The sequence below is a fragment of the Bufo bufo genome, chromosome 5 (assembly GCF_905171765.1).
Source record: "Bufo bufo chromosome 5, aBufBuf1.1, whole genome shotgun sequence".
NCBI classification, from domain to species: domain Eukaryota; kingdom Metazoa; phylum Chordata; class Amphibia; order Anura; family Bufonidae; genus Bufo; species Bufo bufo.
In genome coordinates this window covers 279,784,980-279,810,879 of record NC_053393.1, presented here as the reverse complement: position 1 = coordinate 279,810,879, position 25,900 = coordinate 279,784,980, and the positions used below count along the sequence as shown (strand labels likewise).

The window sequence follows — 25,900 nt, the reverse complement described above, 5'->3', positions numbered from 1 at the left end:
CATAAAACCGCAGCTTTCGCGGATGATCTCCTAATCATCACCACGAATCCTCAAATTTCCTTGAAGGCCATTCATAATTTACTAGAGAGGTTCAGCCCCCTATCCAACTTCAAAATTAACATGAGCAAATCTCAAGCCATAGGCATTGGCATCCCCACGCCCATGATTAACTCCCTAAAAGCTAAATCTCCTTTTAGCTGGGATAACCCTTTCATCTCCTACCTGGGAATAAAAATAAGTTCTGACCCTAATAACCTTTTTAATCTTAATTATACCCCATTACTTCAGTCTATTTCTGATCAGTTACACCATTTAGACTTCCAGACTATGTCATGGTTTGGTAGGAAGAACCTAATTACTTCCTTGATCATCCCAAGACTTAATTATCTACAACAAGTACTTCCTATTCCGTTTAAAAAAAAACATTTCAAGACATTGATGTCTGCGATTCGCAGATTTATATGGAAACAAAAAAGCCAGAGATTAGCGACAACCACTCTGCAAAAGCCTAGGGATCAAGGTGGCATAGGCCTTCCTAACCCCCAAATCTACAACAAGGCTATTCATCTGACCAGATTCCTCGAATGGTTTCGGAAACCACTCCATAAATCATGGGTGGACATGGAATCATCCATAGCCCAACTCTCCTTCAGGTCACTTCTAACAGGGAAAACTTATTTCTCTCTCTAACACGAACCAGATTAAAAACTCCTCACTCTCAGTATGGAAGTGGTTTCAAGAATCCAATTGGGGTTTTCCTTTACCCTCCCCCTTAATTCAAGTAAGAGACATACTAGACTTAGCCCCTCTAGAATTGAAACAGTATCTCCCTAACTCACTTAAAACATCCCAAATCCCCATTATTTCACTGTTTGATGTGGAGGGTAAGTTAATAAATAAAAAAGAAATAGCTGATTTACTCTCAGCCTCGGACTCTCTCCTCTCCCCGATATCTTTCCTTCACAATTACATCTCTAAACACATCCCACTCCAAACACTTCTTAGGCCAATTACTTGGTTTGAAGGATGGATAAGTAGCAAAACTGCAATAAGCAAACCGATCTCTCAAATATATAAAAAACTAAACTCCCCTATTAATATGCCAAAACCAGCTTTTGTGGGATTATGGGAAAGAGATTTGGAAATCTCCTTTTCACCGCTAGAATTAACCAAACTATTTATTTCCCCACATAAATCGTCAAGGTGCGTCCTAATCCTAGAAAATAGTTATAAAATTCTAACTAGGTGGTACAAAACCGCTGACATTACATCCAAATATGACAGCTCGCGTTCAGATGAATGCTGGAGATGCAAGGAATCAAAGGGATATTTTCTCCATATATGGTGGACTTGCCCCATTGTATCAAGTTGGTGGAAAGACATATTTGACAGGAGCAACAAAATATGTAAAACCTCAATACCGCCAAACCCCCAATTAGCCTTATTGAGTCTTCCGCCTCCAGACTTGATCTCCAAGATCCCCCCTTTATTCCACACCCTTCTCATGGCCGCTCGCCTCCTTCTGCCTCGCTTTTGGCTTTCAACTCAACTTCCGTCCCCAGAACTTTGGAGGGATAAGATTGATAGTATATACAGATTTGAAGATTTGGCGGCTGCTGAAGAGAGCAATCTTCAAAAGTTTAGTGTTAGATGGGATAGATGGGTGAAATACAGCCACTCTAACCACATGTAGACCTCTGTTACCAAATAATCAACTCCTACGTATGGGAATATACATAATTTCCCTCCGGTCAGTAAAGAGAGGGGTTATAACAGCCTAATTAATGGCCCTTTCCACTACTTCCACTATTTGGTAAGATATAATAAGAAATTACAAATATGCTCTCATTCCAGACTCAATAGGAGTGTTTGTATTCAACTGCACTTACTTCTGCTCATGTCCTCATTACAGTTTCACTGTGTTGTTACTGTTTACATCTATTGTATACCTTGTACAACCTATTATTGACTATGTACGACTCTTTTTTTATTTCATGATTGTACAATTATGATTACTTTAAATAAAAAAAAATGAAAATTATAAAAAGAATTGCCGTCTACATAGGAAGTCGCCTTTGTCACTTTCAATTCCAAGCTCTTCCTTTCGGTATCTCTTCTGCTCCAAGGATCTTCTCAAAAGTAATAGCCGAGGTAACAGGCTACCTTCATCTACAGGAAATTCTTATAATACCCTACTTAGATGACGTCCTAATTGCGGCCAGAACAGAAGAGCTTCTCCTACTCCATCTAGACCTGGTAAAAAAGACCTTCCTCGGTTTAGGATGGATAATACATCTCAAAAAGTCTGATTTCATCCTGAGTCAACAAAAATTTGGCTGATGTCTTCTTTTCCAGAGGACAATTGACTCTATATTAGAAAATTTCTCAGTTTTGCAGGTTAGAAACCTCCACCATCAGGAATATTAGGACTGTTCTGGGTCATCTAACATCTTCAATACCCGCAGTCAGATGGGCACAGAGCCATACAAGATTTCTACAGTCCTTTCTCCTAGATTCCTGGGACGGTTCACAGACCTCCCTAGACAAAAGGGTAGGTCTTCCATTAAAAGTATTGCAGTCCCTAGCCTGGTGGAAAATAAGGCAAATTTTACAATCGGGGGTCTACTGACGTCAAGAAGATCTGTTAGTAGTCACTACAGATGCCAGCAACCGAGACAGGGGTGGTCTCACCACAGACCTAATAGTTCAAGGAATTTGGGACAATTCCATGACAAACGCCTCGTCAAACCAAAGAGAACTTACAGCAGTTCTGAAGGTTCTTCTGGCACTCCGTTCAAAGATACCTTTAGGTCATGTAAAAATCCTATTGGAAAAAACAACTACAGTTGACTACATAAACAGACGGGGGCACTCGAAGCAAGGTTCTTGCCACCACTGCAAAGGAAATTTTTCTCTGGGCAGAAAAACATCTGACTTCCTTGTCAGCAGTCCACTTAAAAGGAAGCAATAATCGTGTGGCCTACTTTCTGAGCAGGCAGACAATAAAAGGAGAATAGGCCCTGGATCCCAATATCTTTCATCAGATAACGGTAAGATGAGGAGTTCCAATCCTGGACCTGTTTGCAAATCTGGGCAAAAAGAAGGTACAGAGATTTTGTTCTCTATCCCCACAGGATCAACCAGAAATTCTGGATGCCCTATCTCACCCATGGCCAAAAGGACTGCTATATACTTTCCCCCTTTCAGCTTGAGGCCGAGGACTCTTATGAAAGTGGCGGAGGAACAGGTGCAGGTAATCATGATAGCTCCTTATTGGCCAAGAAGGGCCTGGTTTTCTAAACTTCTCAACTTGTTAGCAGGAGGATACTGGACTCTTCAGTATTTCCAGGGCTCTTATTCCAGGGTCTGATGTATCATCACAGAGTCCATCAACTCAGATTGACGGCTTAGAGATTGAACGCCTAGCCCTAAGAAATAAAGGTCTCTCAGATCCGGTAATCTCAACTATACTAAAAGGTAGGAAATCAGTAACATCTACAATTTACCTTAGAACTTGAAGGGCTTTCCTTGCCTTTACGAAAGGCAAAGGTTATCGAAATTCCCTTACAAATGTTCCAGTTATTCTAGATTTCCTGCAAGCAGGGTTGAACAAGGGCCTCAAGCCCTCTACCCTCCAAGTGCAAATATCAGCCTTAAGTATTTTTCTGGTCTCAAGACTAGCAGAACAACCTTTAGTCAAACGTTTCATTAAAGGTGCAGTCAGAATCTCACCTACCATATGCTCTACCGCTCCGACCTGGGACTTAAATCTAGTTCTTACAGCCTTAATAGAGTCACCATTTAAACCAATTGATAACATTTCCATGAAACTTCTGTCACTAAAAAACACCTTCCTTTTAGTCATAACAACTGCTAAAAGAATTGGTTAAATCCAGGCTCTCTTCTTGTTGTCCACCGTATCTGAAAATTTTGGAAAATCTGATAGTCCTAAAATATTGCCCATCCTTCCTTTAGAAAGTGGTTTCTAAATTCTATTGCAATCTGAAAGTGGTGCTGCCATCCTACTGCTCTTCACCTTCCATGGACTTTGCCTACTATGTTACCTAAAGAGAATAAAGCAGTTCAGGAAGTCAGACCATCTCTTTCTCAAGCTCCAGGGTCCTAATAAGGGCCTAGCAGCTAATCCCACCCTAAGTTGTGTTTCATTCTCTGTTATTCCTCCTGTTATTGCCTTTGGGGAGGCGCCGGGAAAAGGGTTAACTCCTCTTTAACGCCACTGGGCCCCCCCCCCCCTCCCCATTTATAATTACCTTGTTTGATATTATTCTGTTCATTTAATAGATTTTTTTCTTGCATCATCTCCGTGCCCTTTATTATTAACTGGCTTAGGTAAGGATAGGCCTTTTAATTCTGGAGCTCCAGTGTTGTTTCATGGAGCCATAAGAATAGATGCTCCTGAATTGTTATTACATGGGGGATGCATGCAGCTATTAAAACAGGCGTGTCAGGAGTGGTGACAGGTCCTCTATAAGTACCATGCCTGTGTCCCTGCAGCCAATTGCCCACAGATTTAGGGTGCATTTACACTACCGTATATATTTTGTTGTGCGTAAAATGTGGGTCCGAAAAAAAAAAAAAAAAAAGGGTAACGCCCGTGTTGCATCAGCTTTTTTGCTCACACATTGTAACAATGCCTATTCTTGTCTGCAAAACGGACAAGAATAAGCTATGTTCTATTTTTTTTTTTGTGGCAATCTGGAATGGACATACCGACATGTGCTGTCCGTATTTTTTGCGGTCTCATTGAAATTAATTGGTCTGCATCCAGTCTGCAAAAAATGTGGGCCAAAAATACGGTCGTGTGTATGGGGCCTTAGTCCTATTCAAATAGGCTAATTCTCTTTTTCTGCAATATAAATCAGCTAGATAATTAGTATTATGTGTTTTTTCTTTATTCTTCTTTTTTTTATCATGGATTTAGACACAGGAAATTAACGAAGGCTACTTTCACACTAGCGTTCGGGGCTCCGCTTGTGAGTTCCGTTTGAAGGCTCTCACAAGCGGCCCCGAACGGATCCGTACTGCCCCAATGCATTCTGAGTGGATGCGGATCCGCTCAGAATGCATCAGTCTGGCAGCGTTCAGCCTCCGCTCCGCTCAGCAGGCGGACACCTGAACGCAGCTTGCAGCGTTCGGGTGTCCGCCTGGCCGTGCGGAGGCAAACGGATCCGTCCAGACTTACAATGTAAGTCAATGGGGACGGATCCGTTTGAAGATAACACAGTATGGCTCAATTTTCAAACGTTTCTATGAATCATGAATCCGTTCATGGTTATGCAAACTGATCCGTTCTGAACGGATGCAAGCGTTTGCATTATAGGAGCTGATCCGTCTGTGCAGACATCAGACGGATCCGCTCCTAACGCAAGTGTGAAAGTAGCCTAAAATGTTAGGCAAAAAAAACTCAATCAGAACATACCCAGTGCACTGGACTTCCAAGAGTAGTTTTGAGGGTCATTTAGTTGATGCGGATGCTCTTTTTTTTTTTTATGTCTTCCTTGTATATATTTCCTAAAATCTGAATCTACTAGGTTATATTTTCTTGCCAGACTGTCATAATACGATTTTACAGTTGCTTATTCAGGATGTATTGAGATGATGTATTAAGGTGCAGTTTAATGTTTAAAAAAAAATTCATTTTTGCATTGGTTTTAATGTGGCTGTGGTTTTTACTGATAAACACACATTTACACATTACTGATCAACACCTAAAAACTACTAGTGCAGGGTTATTAACATACAAACACATTTTCTTGATCCTTTGCTCATTGTTAAATACAATATCATGAATTATAAATATTTGTTAGGCCTGTTGAATTGGGACTTTAATGGAATATATTACTAAATGTATGCTGTTATGCCTTTCTGGTGTATCTTTTGTAAAATGTTGTTTTAGTTGTCGCATTTGGATTGTGTTGTGATCCAGTAGTCAGTATTTGTGAGCCACTTAACTGAGCTCTCTGTGTTAGATAGGGGAAAACATGTCAGTTGACAACAGGAGAGTGTGATAAGCCCATAGCTCATAAACACCATTACCCCTGGCTCACAGTGTGCTATGACTAAAAAACTAAATTTCACAAAAAGTTCTACAACGGCAAAAGTAAACAATGATGAAATCAGTGTGAAGACAGCATAAACATGGTGACAGATTATTTTCACACCGTTATTTTCTAGTACTCTAGTTGATATATTTTCTCTATTCTATTACCTTTAGATATTAGAATCCCTCTGGATTGTGATGAGTCGGAATTTAAGTTTACTTTTTACCTCCGTAACAACACTCTTTACAGTCATCATCTACAGTGGCACAGCACTTCTTAATTTCGTCCTGTCTTTGGTATGTTTTACACTTTCGAGTTACTTGTAGTGCTTTTTTTCTATGTAAAATTGGACTGCTGTATTTTTTTTTTTGTCAAGTAATTACTGTAATAATTCATAATTACGTGTGGGATTCTTCAGTGCCTAATATAAAATTTTAATTACATTATTTTAAAGGGGTTTTCACCCTTGAATAATAAGCGCTAACTAGGGAGTTTACCCCACTCAGGACACCCATCTATTAGTCATAGCAGAGAGACCTGGCAAAAAGTTTCTTACACTATTTAAAGGGAATGTGTCATCAGAAAATGACCTATTGTTTGATGATCAACATATTTTTAAAGAATTTTTGATATTTTTAATTTTCCATGTCAGTAGCTATATAAAAAAATGAATTCCTGCCGTTTTCACGCTGGTCACTAAGCCTAATATGCACCATTTCTTGGCCTAGACAGATCACTTTACTGCACTTATATATTATTCTAAACCTGCCTGTAATAGTAAAGAGATAACACCTTTGTGTATAGATAAGACAAGATCCACCATTCACAATAAGTGATTGTCAGAGCTGATCTGTTCTTTCATTCTACATTGACCTCTTCTCAGGTCACAGAGCATGCCTCTGAAAAGTCTCTCATAGAGGTCAGCAATTTTTTTAAATGCTGTGTACGTCCTAAATGGCCGGTACTTTGCTCCCCAGGACGAGCATGCTCATCCTGCGATCCCTCCTTCCCCCATGTGCGCTGCTGCAAACAGCAGCACGGGATCCGTGCTGCATCCACCTGCATCAGTGATAACGCCGATGTCGGTGGATTAACCCCTCATATGCCGCAGTGACTGCGGCATATGGGAGGTTTGCGGTCCCTCTCCTTAGTCATCGGGTCCCCGCGCTGCAGTGGTGGGGACAGGATGGTTGCCATGGCAGCCCCAATGCCTTACACAGGCATTGGGGCCTGCCAGCTATGGAAGCCCAGGAGATCCAGCCTGAGGGATGGGTCTTCTAGGCAACTGTCAGCATCTTACTGTGTAAGATGCTGACAGTTCAATTTAGTACAATAGAATGTATTGTACTGAATTGAAACAGGGATCAAACCATGAAAAGGTGAAGTCCCACAGTGGGACAAATATAAAAAGTAAAAAAAAAAGTGAAAAAAGTGTTTTTTTATTTAAAAAATGTAAAAGTTTCAAGTAAAAATAAAAGCGTCTTTTTCCCAAAATGAAGTAAATAAAAATAGAAAAAAATAGGGGGAAAAAAAAGAAAAGTAGACATATTTTTATAGAGCCGGTCGATACGCGGCGATACTTAATATCACATGACCTAATCCCTCAGATGAACACAGTCATAAAAATAAAAACTCTTCTAAAAAAAACATTTTTAGTCACCCTACATCACTAAAAGTGCAACACCAAGCTATCAAAAAGGCGTATGCCCCCAAAATAGTACCAATCCGACAGTCACCTCATCCCACAAAAAATGAGCCCCTACCTAAGAAAATCACCCAAAAAATTAAATAAAAAATATGGCTCAGACTATGGAGACACTAAAACATCATTTTTTTTTGTTTCAAAAATGCTTTTATTCTGTTAAATGTAAAAAAAAAAAAAAAGTTGACTTATTAGGTATTGCCACGTCCCTAAAAACCTACTCTATAAAAATGTCACATGACCTAACCTCTCAGATGAACACGGAAAAAAAAAAAAAAAGTTAAAAAGCTATTTTTTTTGTCACCTTACATCAAAAAAGTGGAATACCAAGTGATCAAAAAGTAATACACACCCCAAAATAGTACCAATCAAACCGTCATCTCATGCCGCAAAAATGTATACCCTACCTAAGACAATTGCATAAAAAATTTAAAAAAACTTTGAATATGGAGACACTGAAACAAGATTTTTATTTTTTTTATTCAAAAATATTAGTGTAAAACTTTAATACATAAAATTAATCATACATATTAGGTATTGCCACGTCCGTTATGACCTGTTCTATAAAAATATCACATGGCCTAACCCCTCAGATGAACACAGTAAATAAATAAAATAAAAATGTAAAAAAAGCTATTTTTTTTGTCACCTTACATCACAAAAAGTGTAATACCAAGCGATCAAAAATTCATAGGCACCCCAAAATAGTACCAATCAAACTGTCATCTCATCCTGCAAAAAATGAGACCCTACCTAAGACAATCACATGAAAAATAAAAAATAAACTATGGCTCTCAGAATATAGAGACACTGAAACATGATTTATTTTTATTCAAAAATGCTGTTATTGTGTAAAACGTAAATACATTTAAAAAAAGTATACATAATAGGTGTTGCCGCGTCCCTAAGAAGCTGCTGTATAAAAATATCACATGACCTAACCCCTCAGGTGAACACCGTAAAAAAATAAAGTGTGTCAAAGAAGGCATTACAAAAAGTGTAATACCAAGCGATCCAAAAGTTATACGCACCCTAAAATAGTATCAAACAGTCATCTCATACCGAAAAAAAATTGACCCTACATAAGACAGTCGCCCATAAAATAAAATAAACTATGGCTTTCAGAATATGGAGGCACTAAAAAAATTATTTTTTTCAAAAATGCTCTATGATGTAAAACTGAAATAAGCACCCAAAAAAGTTGTCAGATTTGGTATTGTCGCATCCGTAACAACCTGCTCTATAAAAATACCACATGATCTAATCTGTCAGATGAATATTGTAAATAACAAAAAATAAAAATGGTGCCAAAACTGCTATTTTTTGTACCCTAAAATAGTACCAACAAAACTGACACCTTATCCCGTAGTTTCCAAAATGAGGTCTTTTTTTGGAGTTTCGACTCTAGTGGTGCATCGGAGGGTCTTCAAATGTGACATGGTAGCTTAAAATTATACCAGTGAAATCTGCCTTCCAAAAACCATATGGTGTTCCTTTATTTCTGCACCCTGCCGTGGGCCCATACAGCAGTTTACGACCACATATGGGGTGTTTCTGCAAACTACAGAATCAGGGCAATAAATATTGAGTTTTGTTTGGCTGTTAACCCTTTCTTTGTTAGTGGAAAAAATTGATTGAAATGGAAAATCTGCCAAAAAAGTGAAATTCTGAAATTTCCTCTACATTTTCCTTTAATACTTGTGTAACACCTAAAGGATTAACAAAGTTTGTAAAATCAGTTTTGAATACCTTGAGGGGTGTAGTTTCTAAAATAGGGTCACTTTTTTGAAGTTTCTACTCTAGGGGTGCATCAGGGGGTCTTCAAATGTGACATGGCAGCTTAAAATTACCTCAGTGAAATCTGCTTTCCAAATACCATCTGGCGTTCCTTTCCTTCTGCGCAATGCCGTGTGCCCGTACAGCAGTTTACAACCACATATTGGGTGTTTCTGTAAACTACAGAATCATGGCAATAAATATTGAGTTTTGTTTGGCTGTTAACCCTTGCTTTGTTGGCGGATTTTTTTTTTATTAGAATGGAAAATCTGCCAAAAAAATTGAAATTCGGAAATTTCATCTCCATTTTCCATTAATTCTTGAGGAACACTTAAAGGGTTAACAAAGTTTGTAAAATCAGTTTTGAAGACCTTGAGGGGTATAGTTTCTAAAATGAGGTCATTTTGGGTGGTTTCTTTTATGTAGGCCTCACAAAGTGACTTCAGACCCAAACTGGTCCTTAAAAAGAGGGTTTTGGAAATTTTATGAAAAATGTAAAGATTTGCTTCTAAATTTCTAAGCCTTCTAACGTCCCCAAAAAAAAATATGGCGTTCACAAAATGGTCCAAACATGAAGTAGACATATAGGGAATGTAAAGTAATAACTATTTTTGAAAGGTTTTACTATCTATTATAAAAGTAGAGGTAAATTTTTGGTAAATTTGGTATTTTATTATAAATAAAAATGTAATTTTTTGACTCAGTTTTACCACTGTTATGAAGTACAATATGTGATGAGAATACAGTCTCAGAATGGCCTGGATAAGCGTTTTAAAGTTATCACCACATAAAGTGACACGTCAGGTTTGCTAAAAATGGCCTGGTCCTTAAAGGGAACCTGTCACCAGTTTTATGGAGTCCTAACTAAGGGCAACATAAATAAGTGACTGATTCTCTTAGCAAAATGCTGGGTCACTTTCTTTAATTGACCCAGTCAATCTGCCAATATCTTGTATTGAAAAGCTCCAGCTGATGATGATGAGTCATGAATATTCATGAGCTCCTGACACTCCCCGCCTACCTGCTGCTGAGTGACAGTTTTTTTTCCATATGAATCAGCAGCAGGTGGGCAGGGGAGTTGCTATAGCTCTGAATTAAAAATACGCTGGACTCAATGACATCACGCTGGACTCAAATCAGCTCATTAGCATGCGACATGTGGCATCTTTATGTGTATATTATGAGATAACCATCTGTCACACCAGTAAGTGAATACATCTAAGGTACTTTTTAGTAGTTAATGATTGTATATAATTAGTTAGATTATAATCAAATATCCACGACAGGTTCCCTTTAAGGTGAAAAATGGCTGGGTTTCTTAAGGTGTTAAGAACAAATCTGCAATCAGAAAATAAAAACAATTTCAAAATTTGAATAAAGAAAGAATTTAAACAAAATAAAAACAGATTAGATAAAAAGGATATATTATTTTTTTTTAACTCGTTTTATTAAAAGAGAATGGCACAAGTATGGTACACACAAGACATTGTGGCAACCCACGCAGGAGTCAATATTGAAATGCAAGGATAGCTCAGTTACATAAGGACAAGGGTATGTTGGGAGTCTCAGGTAGAGGGTTACATAATAATGGCTTGGGTAGTATACAGTTTGCATGAAACATACATGGTACATACACAAAGGGCATAGAATCAGAGACAACAGCATATACGGTGCAAGTCCCCTATTATTAAGGTGGGAAGTCAGGGAGAGTCATCAACTGCCGAGTACAAATGTGAAGTATGCAGGGTGAGCGGGGATGCGCACCAATCTCCCCAGACTTTATGAAACTTTTGTGGACAGCCTCTGTGCTTATAGACAATATTCTCCATGGAGACTGCATGATTTACTAGGGAGATCCACTGTCCCTTTGAGGGGGGACTGTCCCCCATTCAACGCATGGCTATCACCTTTCTGGCCAGAAATAGTGTTTCTGCCAGGAAGATTCTGTGATAATGCGACCAGGACTCCTCGTCTATAACCCCTAATATACACATCTTGGGGCATAAAGGCAGAGTCACAGGGACCATGGTTGCGAGGACCTCCAACACTGAGGCCCAGAACTGGCGAATGATCTCGCAGTCCCACATCATATCCCAAAAGTTAGCACCCACCGCATCGCACCTGTGACACCTAGTGTGAGTAAGTCTTTCCATCTTGTGAAGTCTAGTCGGTGTGAGCTAGCTGCGATGTAGGATGAACAGCTGCACCATTTTGTTATTTATAGAGGGTGATACTTTGGTCGGGGCTATTAAGGCCTCCTCCCATTCTTCAGGAGACAAAGAGGGTATTAACAGCTTCCATTTATCCTCAACTGCAAACGGGGTCGCTGTCATGCGACAGTTAAGCAACTGTGTATACAGTGCTGACACTATACCTCTTGGTCCCTGAGATTTCAAAACCCCAATGACGGGATAGTTAGATATGCTCCTTTTCACACCCTGAAATTGGGCTTGCAGTGCGTGCCTCAGCTGAAGGTATCTGAAGAAGAGAGCGTGAGGCACCTGGAATTTTTCTTGAATCTGTGAGAATGAACGTAGCTGATCACTCTCATATATATCCCCCAGCGTCAGGACGCCATGCCGTCTCCACTCAGACACTCCTTCCAGCTGCGCCAAGTGGGGAAACATGAAATTGTCCCATATGGGGACTTCATTGGGTAGGTCTTTGTATATATTTAACTTAGATGCCTGCCATATCTGATGAGCTAATTTGTAGATTGAGAGGAGACCCCTGCACAGATGGCCAAAGCCCTCCAGGACAGGCCACAGCGTGGATACATGTAAATGATCATGTAAATAGAATTCTGCGTTGGGCATTGAGACATCCGTGACCCAACACCTCAGCAATCTCAGTTGACTCGCTATAAAATAAAGAAAAAAATCTGGAAGGGAAGCAACTCCCTGCAACTTCGATCTCTGTAGGACCGACAATGAGAGCTTCCTTCTGGACTTGCCCCAAACAAATGAGGCGACTAGAGCATGGATACGCTTAAAAAATCCTCGGGAAACCGGTGTGCAAGCGTGGGACAGCAGGTATAGGCCCTTAGGTAGCAGCACCATCTTTACTAGATTCAATCTCCCTATGGTGGACAATGGGAGGGCTTCCCATGTTTTCATTTTTTCTTGGAATACAGATTCTAAGGGTTCAATGTTCAGGGCATAATAAAGATGCAGCTCTTTGGTGATTATTACCCCTAGATAATTAAATCTGTCGACTACAGGCAGATTATGATGATGCTCGGGCCAGTCATGCGACCAAAGGGGCATGATGGCAGACTTGGCCCAATTTATGTGTAGCCCAGAGTACCGCCCAAAGCGCTCTATGATCTCGATTGCTCTGGGAAGAGACACTTCCGGGTCCGACATAAACAAGATCAAATCATCCGCATATAATCCTATTCTATCCTCTCTACCACCCGTACTTACACCTACATATACCTGATCCTGTCTAAATCTAATGGCCAGGTGCTCTATTGCTATCGCCAACAATAAAGGCGACAGCGGACAGCCCTGTCTTGTGCCTCTATGTAGGGGAAACTTGTCAGAGTGACTACCGTTAAGCTGGATAATAGCAGTGGGGCTCTTGTATAGCGTTTCAATCCACTTAATGAAATTGGGACCAAAGCCAAAGCTCCTAAGTGCTGCTAACAGAAAGGGCCATTCTAGTCAGTCGAAGGCTTTGGCCGTGTCTACAGGGAGTGCAGAATTATTAGGCAAGTTGTATTTTTGAGGATTAATTTTATTATTGAACAACAACCATGTTCTCAATGAACCCAAAAAACGAATTAATATCAAATCTGAATATTTTTGGAAGTAGTTTTTAGTTTGTTTTTAGTTTTAGCTATTTTAGGGGGATATCTGTGTGTGCAGGTGACTATTACTGTGCATAATTATTAGGCAACTTAACAAAAAACAAATATATACCCATTTCAATTATTTATTTTTACCAGTGAAACCAATATAACATCTCAACATTCACAAATATACATTTCTGACATTCAAAAACAAAACAAAAACAAATCAGTGACCAATATAGCCACCTTTCTTTGCAAGGACACTCAAAAGCCTGCCATCCATGGATTCTGTCAGTGTTTTGATCTGTTCACCATCAACATTGCGTGCAGCAGCAACCACAGCCTCCCAGACACTGTTCAGAGAGGTGTACTGTTTTCCCTCCTTGTAAATCTCACATTTGATGATGGACCACAGGTTCTCAATGGGGTTCAGATCAGGTGAACAAGGAGGCCATGTCATTAGATTTTCTTCTTTTATACCCTTTCTTGCCAGCCACGCTGTGGAGTACTTGGACGCGTGTGATGGAGCATTGTCCTGCATGAAAATCATGTTTTTCTTGAAGGATGCAGACTACTTCCTGTACCACTGCTTGAAGAAGGTGTCTTCCAGAAACTGGCAGTAGGACTGGGAGTTGAGCTTGACTCCATCCTCAACCCGAAAAGGCCCCACAAGCTCATCTTTGATAATACTAGCCCAAACCAGTACTCCACCTCCACCTTGCTGGCGTCTGAGTCGGACTGGAGCTCTCTGCCCTTTACCAATCCAGCCACTGGCCCATCAAGACTCACTCTCATTTCATCAGTCCATAAAACCTTAGAAAAATCAGTCTTGAGATATTTCTTGGCCCAGTCTTGACGTTTCAGCTTGTGTGTCTTGTTCAGTGGTGGTCGTCTTTCAGCCTTTCTTACCTTGGCCATGTCTCTGAGTATTGCACACCTTGTGCTTTTGGGCACTCCAGTGATGTTGCAGCTCTGAAATATGGCCAAACTGGTGGCAAGTGGCATCTTGGCAGCTGCACGCTTGACTTTTCTCAGTTCATGGGCAGTTATTATGCGCCTTGGTTTTTCCACACGCTTCTTGCGACCCTGTTGACTATTTTGAATGAAACGCTTGATTGTTCGATGATAACGCTTCAGAAGCTTTGCAATTTTAAGAGTGCTGCATCCCTCTGCAAGATATCTCACTATTTTTGACTTTTCTGAGCCTGTCAAGTCCTTCTTTTGACCCATTTTGCCAAAGGAAAGGAAGTTGCCTAATAATTATGCACACCTAATATAGGGTGTTGATGTCATTAGACCACACCCCTTCTCATTACAGAGATGCCAATCACCTAATATGCTTAATTGGTAGTAGGCCTTCGAGCCTATACAGCTTGGAGTAAGACAACATGCATAAAGAGGATGATGTGGTCAAAATACTCATTTGCCTAATAATTCTGCACGCAGTGTAGAGAGGCCAGGGCCCATCTCACTTTCTCAGCTACACCTACCTGCGCTACTACCTGAGCTCTCCTTATATTGTCTGAAGTGGACCTGCCGGGCATAAAGCCCGATTGATCAGTGTGAATTACTGACGTAATTACCTTGTTCAATCTATTGGCTAGGATTCTGGTCAGGATTTTATAGTCCAAGTTCAAAAGAGAGATTGGTCGATAAGATTCACAGTCCAGCGGGTCCTTGCCGGGTTTCAGAATCACAACTATAGAGGCATCGTACATAGAGTCCGGCAAGGATCCGCGGGAGTGCGCAGCCCTGTACATATTCAAGAGCTGAGGACCCAGGTTTTCCACATATCTAGAGTAAACCTCAACTGGGATGCCGTCCGGGCCAGGTGCTTTCCCTAGCGGTAGGTCCGTGATAGCCCGCGCTATCTCCTCCAGTGTAACATCCTCCTCCATAAGACCTTTATCCAGGTCATCTAGCCGAGGATGAGACATTTCAGAGGTAAGTCTCCAAATCATGCCCTGAGTATGCAACTGCTGAGTTATATAGGTCCCTATAGAAGTTGTGAAAACTCCTCAGTATGTCTTGCACTGACTCCGCCATGTGTCCATTGGAATCCTGTATGCGGAGTACTGGAGGAGCCATATTGTTGCTGCGTGCAATATGCGTAAGCAGCTTCCCGGTCTGATTGCCTGTTTCAAACGACTGTTGCTTGAGGAAGAAAAGTTTCCTTTTGCTCCTTTCTTCCAAATGCAGCATGTACAATCTCCCTCTGGATAGCCACTCAACTCTGCGTTCCTCAGAGGGGGACTCAGTGAATGCCTTCTCGGCCTCCCTACATCTGGCATGCAGGTCATTCTCTTTACGCTGCGAGTCCCTCTTAACAAGAAATGGAGGATTTGAGACACCCCCTGAGATACGCCTTCATGGTCTCCCATAGCAACAGGGCGTCAGTTGAGTCACCCTGAACCTCCAAAAACATCTTCAACTGATCTGGAATTCTGTCGTTTAAGCCAAACAAGGACAGCCAGAAAGGATGTATACGCATCTTACAGCCCCTACTGACAGTCAGTCAAGGCTAACTCAGCCATAACCGGTGCATGGTCAGAGGGCCCCTGTGGCCCTTAACAGATCTCAACCAGGTCAGTATATACTGTGGCGTTACCGAACATATAATCTATCCTAGATAGAGCTCCTCTGGCTGGAGTGAAGCAGGAGTACTCCCTTGTGTGCGGGTTCCTAGCTCTCCACATGTCTATCCAGCCCATCTCCTGAGAAATTCTAGCGAGAACCGTGCCATCTCCTCCTGACCCACCTCTGTCGCCTCTACTGCTAAACCTGTCTAAGTTCTCATTCACTACCTAGTTAAAGTCCCCCATACAGAGTAAACGAGCAGTGGGGTAATAAGCCACAAAACCCGTGACTGCTTGTAGTAGGGAGAGGGAGGCAGGGGGGGGGGGGGGGGTTATATATGTTGACAATCACATAGGGGACACTATTGATATGGACATGTAGGAAGATATACTGTCCTCCTGGATCCACAACCGAATTATGAAGCTCACACCTGAGACTTTTATGGAGCAACAGGGCAACCCTTCTGGAGTGAGAGCTACCGTAAGCATTAAATAGGTGTTGGGCCCAGGGCTTCTTCAGCCTATTGCCCGTTTCCGGGGTAAGGTGGGTTTCCTGAAGACCTACTATATGTGGGTTGAATGAACGAATGTGGGAGAATACCGCAATACTCTTTTTAGGATCACCCAAACCCCTCACATTCCATGACATTACTCTTATGGAGGCCATGGGTGCCCTAGCAATATATCAAAGACATATACTCTCACCCAGAATGCATTTCCTGGGTGTTCGGGTATCTGATCTACATACAACGCTGACTCCCTTGCTACTGTTGTGAAGTGAGGTAACCATACTTGAGGCATATATACTTGAGCAATTAAAAACATGTTGCAGAACATTAACAGTGACAACTTGAAAATGTCGGAACCAGAGCCGACTAACTTAATGGCCATTAACTCGGGGACCTGCATAGTGTAGATAGATGTAATGACTACACAGGTTGTGCTCCCTCCCTCTTTAGCAGAGGTATGATAAACTGCCAGCATTGGTAAATAACAGCAGCTCATATAGGCAAAGCGTCCGGTATTATGGAAAAGGGTAACCCCCATACGCTTAAAGGAGCTCTCCTGTAAGTCCAGCAAAGTTGAGTGTCATCAAGTAAATGTGGCAATAGAGAAGTAAATAACATATTAAGACTTGGAAAGACACTATCTAATGCAAGAAAGCAGCATCAGACTCAGGGAGTCCTCAGCCAAGTCCCATTAGAAACAGGAGAGAGGGGAAAATTAATACTTGCTGGTAGCGTTCAATCGGTGCTTCAGCGTGGTCCGGGGCGTCCTGACTTCCTTGAGGCCCATTCTTCGGCTTCTCTGGGATCACTGAAGAAAACAGATTTGTCGCCATCAATAACTCTGAGGGGCGCCGGGTACGCCATTGAGTACTGGAGGTTCAGATCGTTTAACCGCGACAAATGTGGCTCTCCTCTTCTGGAGATCAGCGGAGAAGTCCGGGAACAGGGAAACCCGTGCATTGTCATGCCTGATGTCTTGCTTGCTCCTGGCCTGGCTGAGGATGAGATCCCTGTCTCTCCAGTTTAGAAGTCGTGCCAGCAGGGGTCTTGGAGGGGCCACAGGTGGGGGAAATCTGGCTGGGACACGATGCGCCCTCTCCACAGCGTATGCAGGAGAAAAAGGCGCCTCTGGAAATTGCTCCTTGAACCAGGATTCTAAGAAGGCAGCGGGATCGCGGCCCTCAGCTTCTCCGGAAGGCCCAGGATCCTTACGTTGTTGCGGCGAGACCTGTTTTCCAGGTCATCACATTTCTGCTGCCACTGACCCACGGAACGCTCCAGCTCCTGCACTTTCCCCGCCATTGGTCTGGTCAAATCTTCCAGAGCAGACACGCGGTCCTCAGTATTCTTGACCCGGTCTCTCAGCTGTTGCAGGTCATGGCGGAGCAGGCTCACATCCACTCTCACCTCCTCTAGCTTCCCAGTGAGTGAGAACTGGCACGAGGATATCGCCACCAACAACTGCTCATAAGCGGCTTTTAGGGCAAATTCAGGCTCGGTGCTGTCTTCTGCTTCCGCCTGCTGGGCGGCCTGTCCTCGGGTAACAGCCGCGCGCGTCGGAGTTGCGGCCACGGCGCCATTTTGGGCCTCTGACCGGGTGAATTCTTTTAGCCGCTCGGCGGCCGTTTGCGCCTTGTTGGGCCCCATATTCGATGTGCGGGGTTCTTCTCCTGCGTTTGCACACCGTCCACTCTGTACCAGGAGTCAGCAGTTTGTCAGGATGGATCAGGATCAGTGAGGGAAAGCGGAGCTGTGCTCAGACGCGTGCTTACATGCCGGCTGCTGGTCACGCCCCCAGGATATCTGGTTTTAACTGTCGGTTACATGGTTGCAGGCTCATATAGCACTACATGTGTGATGCCATGCATATCGATCGGCAGACGTTGATACCCTTTTTTAAATAGTTATGCATTTGAGCATGATGCAGTAACTCTTAAATTTTTATTGAAATGAACATCACATGGCAAATTTATCAATTTATTAACACCTATTTTCTGGCACAAAATGAGCCAGAAAAGCACAGCACCAGAGTGTGTCAATAAAATCATCAGATTTCTTTAACCCCCTAAGGACTGGGCGTATATTCATTTTTGAATTTTCCCTTCCCTCATTCTAAAAGCAATAACTTTAATTTTCCATTCACATAGCTGTATAAGGGCTTATTTATCACGTGACAAAATGCATTTGGTTATGACACCATTAAATTGACCATGTCTTGTATTGTAAAATGGGAAGAATTGGAAAATATTCTGGAAAGGTTTTTTTGTGTTTTGATATTAGGACGTTCACTGTGTGCTAAAAAATGACATGATGTCCTTATTCTGCTAGTCAATACAATTACGGCAATACCAAATTTGTGTAGTTTTTATTTTGTTTTATTTTTTTTAAATAAAAACTTTAAAAAAAAAAAAAAAAAAATTTCTTTGCAGCGGCATTTTTTAACCACCTCAGCCCCCTTAGCTTAAACCCCCCTAATGACCAGGCCACTTTTTACACTTCTGACCTACACTACTTTAACAGTTTATTGCTCGGTCATGCAACTTACCACCCAAATGAATTTTACCTCCTTTTCTTCTCACTAATAGAGCTTTCATTTGGTGGTATTTAATTGCTGCTGACATTTTTACTTTTTTGTTATTAATCGAAATTTAATGATTTTTTTGCAAAAAAATGACATTTTCACTTTCAGTTGTAAAATTTTGCAAAAAAAAACGACATCCATATATAAATTTTGCTCTAAGTTTATTGTTCTACATGTCTTTGATTAAAAAAAAAAATGGTTTGGGTAAAAGTTATAGCGTTTACAAACTATGGTACAAAAATGTGAATTTCCGCTTTTTGAAGCAGCTCTGACTTTCTGAGCACCTGTCATGTTTCCTGAGTTTCTACAATGCCCAGACAGTACAAACACCCAACAAATGACCCCATTTCGGAAAGTAGACACCCTAAGGTATTCGCTGATGGGCATAGTGAGTTCATAGGACCTTTTTATTTTTTGTCACAAGTTAGCGGAAAATGATGATTTTTTTTTTTTTTTTTCTTACAAAGTCTCATATTCCACTAACTTGTGACAAAAAATAAAAACTTCTATGAACTCACTATGCCCATTAGCGAATACCTTGGGGTGTCTTCTTTCCTTAATGGGGTCACTTGTGGGGTAGTTATACTGCCCTGGCATTCTAGGGGCCCAAATGTGTGGTAAGTAGTTTGAAATCAAAATGTGTAAAAAATGGCCGGTGAAATCCGAAAGGTGCTCTTTGGAATGTGGGCCCCTTTGCCCACCTAGGCTGCAAAAAAGTGTCACACATGTGGTATCTCCGTACTCAGGAGAAGTTGGGCAATGTGTTTTGGGCTGTCATTTTATATATACCCATGCTGGGTAAGAGAAATATGTTGGCAAACGACAACTTTTCCAATTTTTTTATACAAAGTTGGCATTTGACCAAGATATTTATCTCACCCAGCATGGGTATATGTAAAATGACACCCCAAAACACATTGCCCAACTTCTCCTGAGTACGGAGATACCACATGTGTGACACTTTTTTGCAGCCTAGGTGGCCAAAGGGGCCCACATTCCAAAGAGCACCTTTCGGATTTCACCGCCCATTTTTTACACATTTTGATTTCAAACTACTTACCACACGTTTGGGCCCCTACAATGCCAGGGCAGTATAACTACCCCACAAGTGACCCCATTTTGGAAAGAAGACACCCCAAGGTATTCCGTGAGGGGCATGGCGAGTTCCTAGAATTTTTTATTTTTTGTCACAAGTTAGCGGAAAATGATGATTTCTTTTTTTTTTTCTTACAAAGTCTCATATTCCACTAACTTGTGACAAAAAATAAAAACTTCCATGAACTCACTATGCCCATCACGAAATACCTTGGGGTGTCTTCTTTCCAAAATGGGGTCACTTGTGGGGTAGTTATACTGCCCTGGGATTCTAGGGGCCCTAATGTGTGGTAAGTAGTTTGAATTCAAAATCTGTAAAAAATGTCCGGTGAAATCCGAATGGTGCTCTTTGGAATGTGGGCCCCTTTGCCCACCTAGGCTGCAAAAAAGTGTCACACATCTGGTATCCCCGTACTCAGGAGAAGTTGGGCAATGTGTTTTGGGGTGTCATTTTACATATACCCATGCTGGGTGAGATAAATATCTCGGTCAAATGCCAACTTTGTATAAAAAAAATGGGAAAAGTTGTCTTTTGCCAAGATATTTCTCTCACCCAGCATGGGTATATGTAAAAAGACACCCCAAAACACATTGCCCAACTTCTCCTGAGTACGGGGATACCAGATGTGTGACACTTTTTTGCAGCCTAGGTGGGCAAAGGGGCCCACATTCCAAAGAGCACCTTTCGGATTTCACCGGCCATTTTTTACAGATTTTGATTTCAAACCACTTCTCACGCATTCGGCCCCTAAAATGCCAGGGCAGTATAACTACCCCACAAGTGACCCCATTTTGGAAAGAAGACACCCCAAGGTATTTCGTGATGGGCATAGTGAGTTCATGGAAGTTTTTATTTTTTGTCACAAGTTAGTGGAATATGAGACTTTGTAAGAAAAAAAAAAAGAAATCATCATTTTCCGCTAACTTGTGACAAAAAATAAAAAATTCTAGGAACTCGCCATGCCCCTCACGGAATACCTTGGGGTGTCTTCTTTCCAAAATGGGGTCACTTGTGGGGTAGTTATACTGCCCTGGCATTCTAGGGGCCCTAATGTGTGGTAAGTAGGTAAATGACCTGTGAAATCCGAAAGGTGCTCTTTGGAATGTGGGCCCCTTTGCCTACCTAGGCTGCAAAAAAGTGTCACACATGTGGTATCTCCGTACTCAGGAGAAGTTGGGCAATGTGTTTTGGGGTGTCTTTTTACATATACTCATGCTGGGTGAGATAAATATCTCGGCAAAAGACAACTTTTCCCATTTTGTATACAAAGTTGGCATTTGACCAAGATATTTATCTCACCTAGCATGGGTATATGTAAAATGACACCCCAAAACACATTGCCCAACTTCTCCTGAGTACGGCGATACCAGATGTGTGACACTTTTTTGCAGCCTAGATGCGCAAAGGGGCCCACATTCCTTTTATGAGGGCATTTTTAGACATTTGGATCCCAGACTACTTCTCACGCTTTAGGGCTCCTAGAATAGAATGCCAGGGCAGTATAAATACCCCACATGTGACCCCATTTTGGAAAGAAGACACCCCAAGGTATTCAATGAGGGCCATGGCGAGTTCATATAAATTATTTTTTTTTTGGCACAAGTTAGCGGAAATTGATTTTAATATTTTTTCTCACAAAGTCTCCCTTTCCGCTAACTTGGGACAAAAATTTCAATCTTTCATGGACTCAATATGCCCCTCACGGAATACCTTGGGGTGTCTTCTTTCCGAAATGGGGTCACATGTGGGGTATTTATACTGCCCTGGCATTCTAAGGGCCCTAAAGCGTGAGAAGAAGTCTGGAATATAAATGTCTAATTTTACGCATTTGGATTCCGTGAGGGGTATGGTGAGTTCATGGGAGATTTTATTTTTTGACACAAGTTAGTGGAATATGAGACTTTGTAAGAAAAAATATATATATTTCCGCTAACTTGGGCCAAAAAAATGTCTGAATGGAGCCTTACAGGGGGGTGATCAATGACAGGGGGGTGATCAGGGAGTCTATATGGGGTGATCACCCCCGTCATTAATCACCCCCCTGTAAGGCTGCATTCAGATGTCCGTATGCGTTTTGCGGATCCGATCCATGTATCAGTGGATCCGTAAAAATCATACGGACATCTGAATGCAGCCTTACAGGGGGATGATCAATGACAGGGCGGTGATCAGGGAGTCTATATGGGGTGATCACCCCCGTCATTGATCACCCCCCTGTAAGGCTGCATTCAGATGTCCGTATGCGTTTTGCGGATCCGATCCATGTATCAGTGGATCCGTAAAAATCATACGGACATCTGAATGCAGCCTTACAGGGGGGTGATCAATGACAGGGGGGTGATCAGGGAGTCTATATGGGGTGATCACCCCCGTCATTGATCACCCCCCTGTAAGGCTGCATTCAGATGTCCGTATGCGTTTTGCGGATCCGATCCATGTATCAGTGGATCCGTAAAAATCATACGGACATCTGAATGCAGCCTTACAGGGGGGTGATCAATGACAGGGGGGTGAACAATGACAGGGGGGTGATCAGGGAGTCTATATGAGGTTATCAGGGGTGATCAGGGGTGAATAAGGGGTTAATAAGTGACGGGGGGGGGGGGGTGTAGTGTAGTGTGGTGCTTGGTGCTACATATTGCTGAGCTACCTGTGTCCTCTGGTGGTCGATCCAAACAAAAGGGACCACCAGAGGACCAGGTAGCAGGTATATTAGACGCTGTTATCAAAACAGCATCTAATATACCTATTAGGGGTTAAAAAAATCGCATCTCCAGCCTGCCAGCGAACGATCGCTGCTGGCAGGCTGGAGATCTACTCTCTTACCTTCCGATCCTTGTGAACGCGCGCGCCTGTGTGCGCGCGTTCACAGGAAATCTCGCGTCTCGCGAGATGACGCACGGATGCGTCCAGGAGGAATGAATCAACCACCTTCCGGACGCATCCGTGCGTTAGGCGGTCGGGAGGTGGTTAAACAACCAACTTTTATATTTCTGTCTACAGAGCTGTATGAGGGCTTGTTTTTTGCGGGACAAACTGTAATTTTTTTTTGGTACAATTTTTGGGTTACATACAACTTTTTTATTAGTGGTATTCAGTTTTTTTGAGGGGACAAGGTGACTGAAAGATTGTGAATTGCAGGTTTTTTAATTCCCTTTCATATTACAAAGTTCACCGTGAAGGAAAAAATATTTTAATAGTTCAGATGTTTTCGGACGTGATGGTATCTTTTGTTCATTTCTTTAATTGTATACTTGTTTTTTTTATGTAAATTGAGAAAGGGGGTGATTAGAATTTTTTATGTGTTTTTATATATATATATATATATATTTTAAAACTTTTTTTAACTTATAGCGCCCATCAGAGGGGTTTAAACATGCTATCTTCTGTTCGCTTTTCCAATAGACCATAATAGAGAACTATTATGTTGTATGCAATTTTCATTGTCTGCCTGTGAAGCAGTACCTCATGCAGAGCTTAACAAGCAGCTTACCATGACAGGACTGGGAACCTTCAGAAGGCCTCAAGCTGTCATAGTAACCAATTGGAGCCCCGCAATTTCACTGCAGGGGCTTTGATCGGAAGGCAGAGGGAGCTGCCTCCCTCTGCCTAACTCTACAGATACCGCTATTGAACGCTGCATCTGAGGGGTTAAATGACCACTTTTGGCATCTTCGTTGATCACGGTCAATGCGGCTGGGTGCCTGCTGTTTTACACAGCCGGCACCCACAATCTATGGAGCAGGCTCAGCGCAGCAGCCCGCTTAATACAAATCCTTGCGCATAGTTTTGTACATGTTTGGTATTATGTATTAAGGGGTTAATGGCATAAGATTCAAAATCAAAAAGGGTAATAATGCAAAAGCTAAATTAAGCTTTTCAGGTACACAGAAAGCCCCTAATTGTAGCAGAGTTAGGTTAGACAAATGCAAATACATGTACAAAGAGTCAATAGGAAGTGCATTGCTGAACACATGATGTTTGTATGTATATACTTCACGTATTCAGCTATAATATGCTTAAACACAGATAATGCACAAAAAGTTTGAAAAATACCTTAGCACTTCCATCACTTATCTCTTCCATCCCTTTGTCCTATTCTATTTCACATCACAGTTAGAACTGATAAGCATATAGAAATATCTACATGTCCCACAAACTCAACCATGTCACCCTCACTATTCTTTAACAGGCTGTAAGACAAATGACTGTAGGAGGGTCCTCCCTACTGATCCCAGTCTGCAGTAGGGCCAAAAATAATGTTAAGCACCCCCATGATCAGCAGTGTCCCTCAGCTGGCCATCAGTCAAAGATGTAAGAGATCAGCAGATGTGTCCTCTACAGGATTTCTACAAGGCCTTTGGTGTATGGATTATGCAGATAATGCTGTAAACATTGAGGATAACTATGTTTTTATGTTTACTTTTAAAATTAATTTCTAGGTTGTGTTCCTTCAACCCCGTAAAGGGGCTGTCTAGGAATAAATAATTTTCCATAATGCCCACAACTTGCCTTCTCTAGCGAAAAAAAAACAAAACATACTTGCATGTTCCCTGCTGCTCTGGTCATGCATGTTGGTCCCCATGTGTATTCTGGTGTGCGGCTTGTTTACTTCCTCCCTGGCATGGGCATGGTCATCTGCTACGCTGCAGCCAATGACTAGCTTCAGTGGTGAGGTGTCTCTAATTATATTCTATATTTTTATTTTATTATGGGGTCCAGCGTGTGGTATTATGATCACTTTTGGGAGATGAGGTAAACAAAGAAAAATTCTGTCAGCGTGTTTTTATTTTTATATGGGGATCGCCATGTGGAGTAAATACTGTAGCATGATATATGCAAACCAAGTTGTTTATTGAATTACTTCATGTGGTAAAAAGTAATAATTTACTGATTTGCATATTTCTTTTCGTGGCTACGGCTTTTCTCAAGTCGTATCTTGCGTGGAGGTAGGAGTATGAGCAGACATTCCTGCCTATTCTATGGGTTGATATGATTACCGTGATGCCAAATTTATATAGATTTTTGTTTTATTCATTTTAAACCGTGACATTTTTACCATTTACATTGTGTGTTGTCATATGCTAGGAGTCATCATTTTTTTATTGTTCTTTTGAAGAAGCTGTAGGGACACAAATTATGGTTTTCACAGAGTTTGCTGCTTCAGTTTTTATGGTCAATTTGCATTAACTCTAGATTGTTATGAGTTATTAGATGAATTGCAGTTAATTGCATTAACAATAAAAAAAAAATGACACTGCATTTCAGTCCTGCCACAATGCAGCTCAGGAGGAACTGTTAACAAGGACAAGGCAGCTGATTTCACAATGTCAAGCTAATTGAATTAGAAAAGCAGACTGGTTGCTTTAAAAGGTGGGGGGGGCGGCGTACTTAAATGAATTTAACTTTTGTTATCCACGATTACCTACAAGTAAACACCTGCAATCATCATTTATTTGCATCCAAAGGACTTTACAGGCAAGGACATTGCTGCTTATAAGATTATACATAAGTCAACCATCAGATACCAAGAAATTCAAGGAGAGAGGTTTATTTGCTGTGAAGAAGACTTGCTGAATTTTCCAAGTGCTGATTTTTTAAGTGCATTGGAGATATTCAGGAGACTAACTTAGTCTAACTCAGAGCTTTTCCACTGTAGCAGAACTTCAGTGGTGTTTCTGGTGGATACTCAGACACTGTGTTTCAAAACAGGTAAGGAATTTGTTAGACAAGTTATCACTATTGTCTGATTGCAAATGAACATAGGCGAGTAAGGTGTTAAATTGCTGTTGAGGGAGGAGCTTT

The 25,900-nt window shown here is 41.5% G+C and overlaps 1 protein-coding gene across 6 annotated transcripts in view; it reads left to right on the top strand.

The window, feature by feature from the left end:
• TMEM245 (transmembrane protein 245) overlaps positions 1–25,900 on the top strand; it is a 946,795-nt gene that overhangs the window by 502,969 nt on the left and 417,926 nt on the right. For all 6 annotated transcript variants that reach the window (XR_005778944.1, XM_040431820.1, XM_040431819.1 and 3 more), the window contains one exon: positions 6,236–6,358. Coding sequence is in view for 5 of the 6 variants with exons in the window: in XM_040431820.1 (XP_040287754.1) it covers positions 6,236–6,358 (123 nt within the window). In the remaining variant the exon portion in view is untranslated. The remainder of the gene's footprint in view (positions 1–6,235; positions 6,359–25,900) is intronic.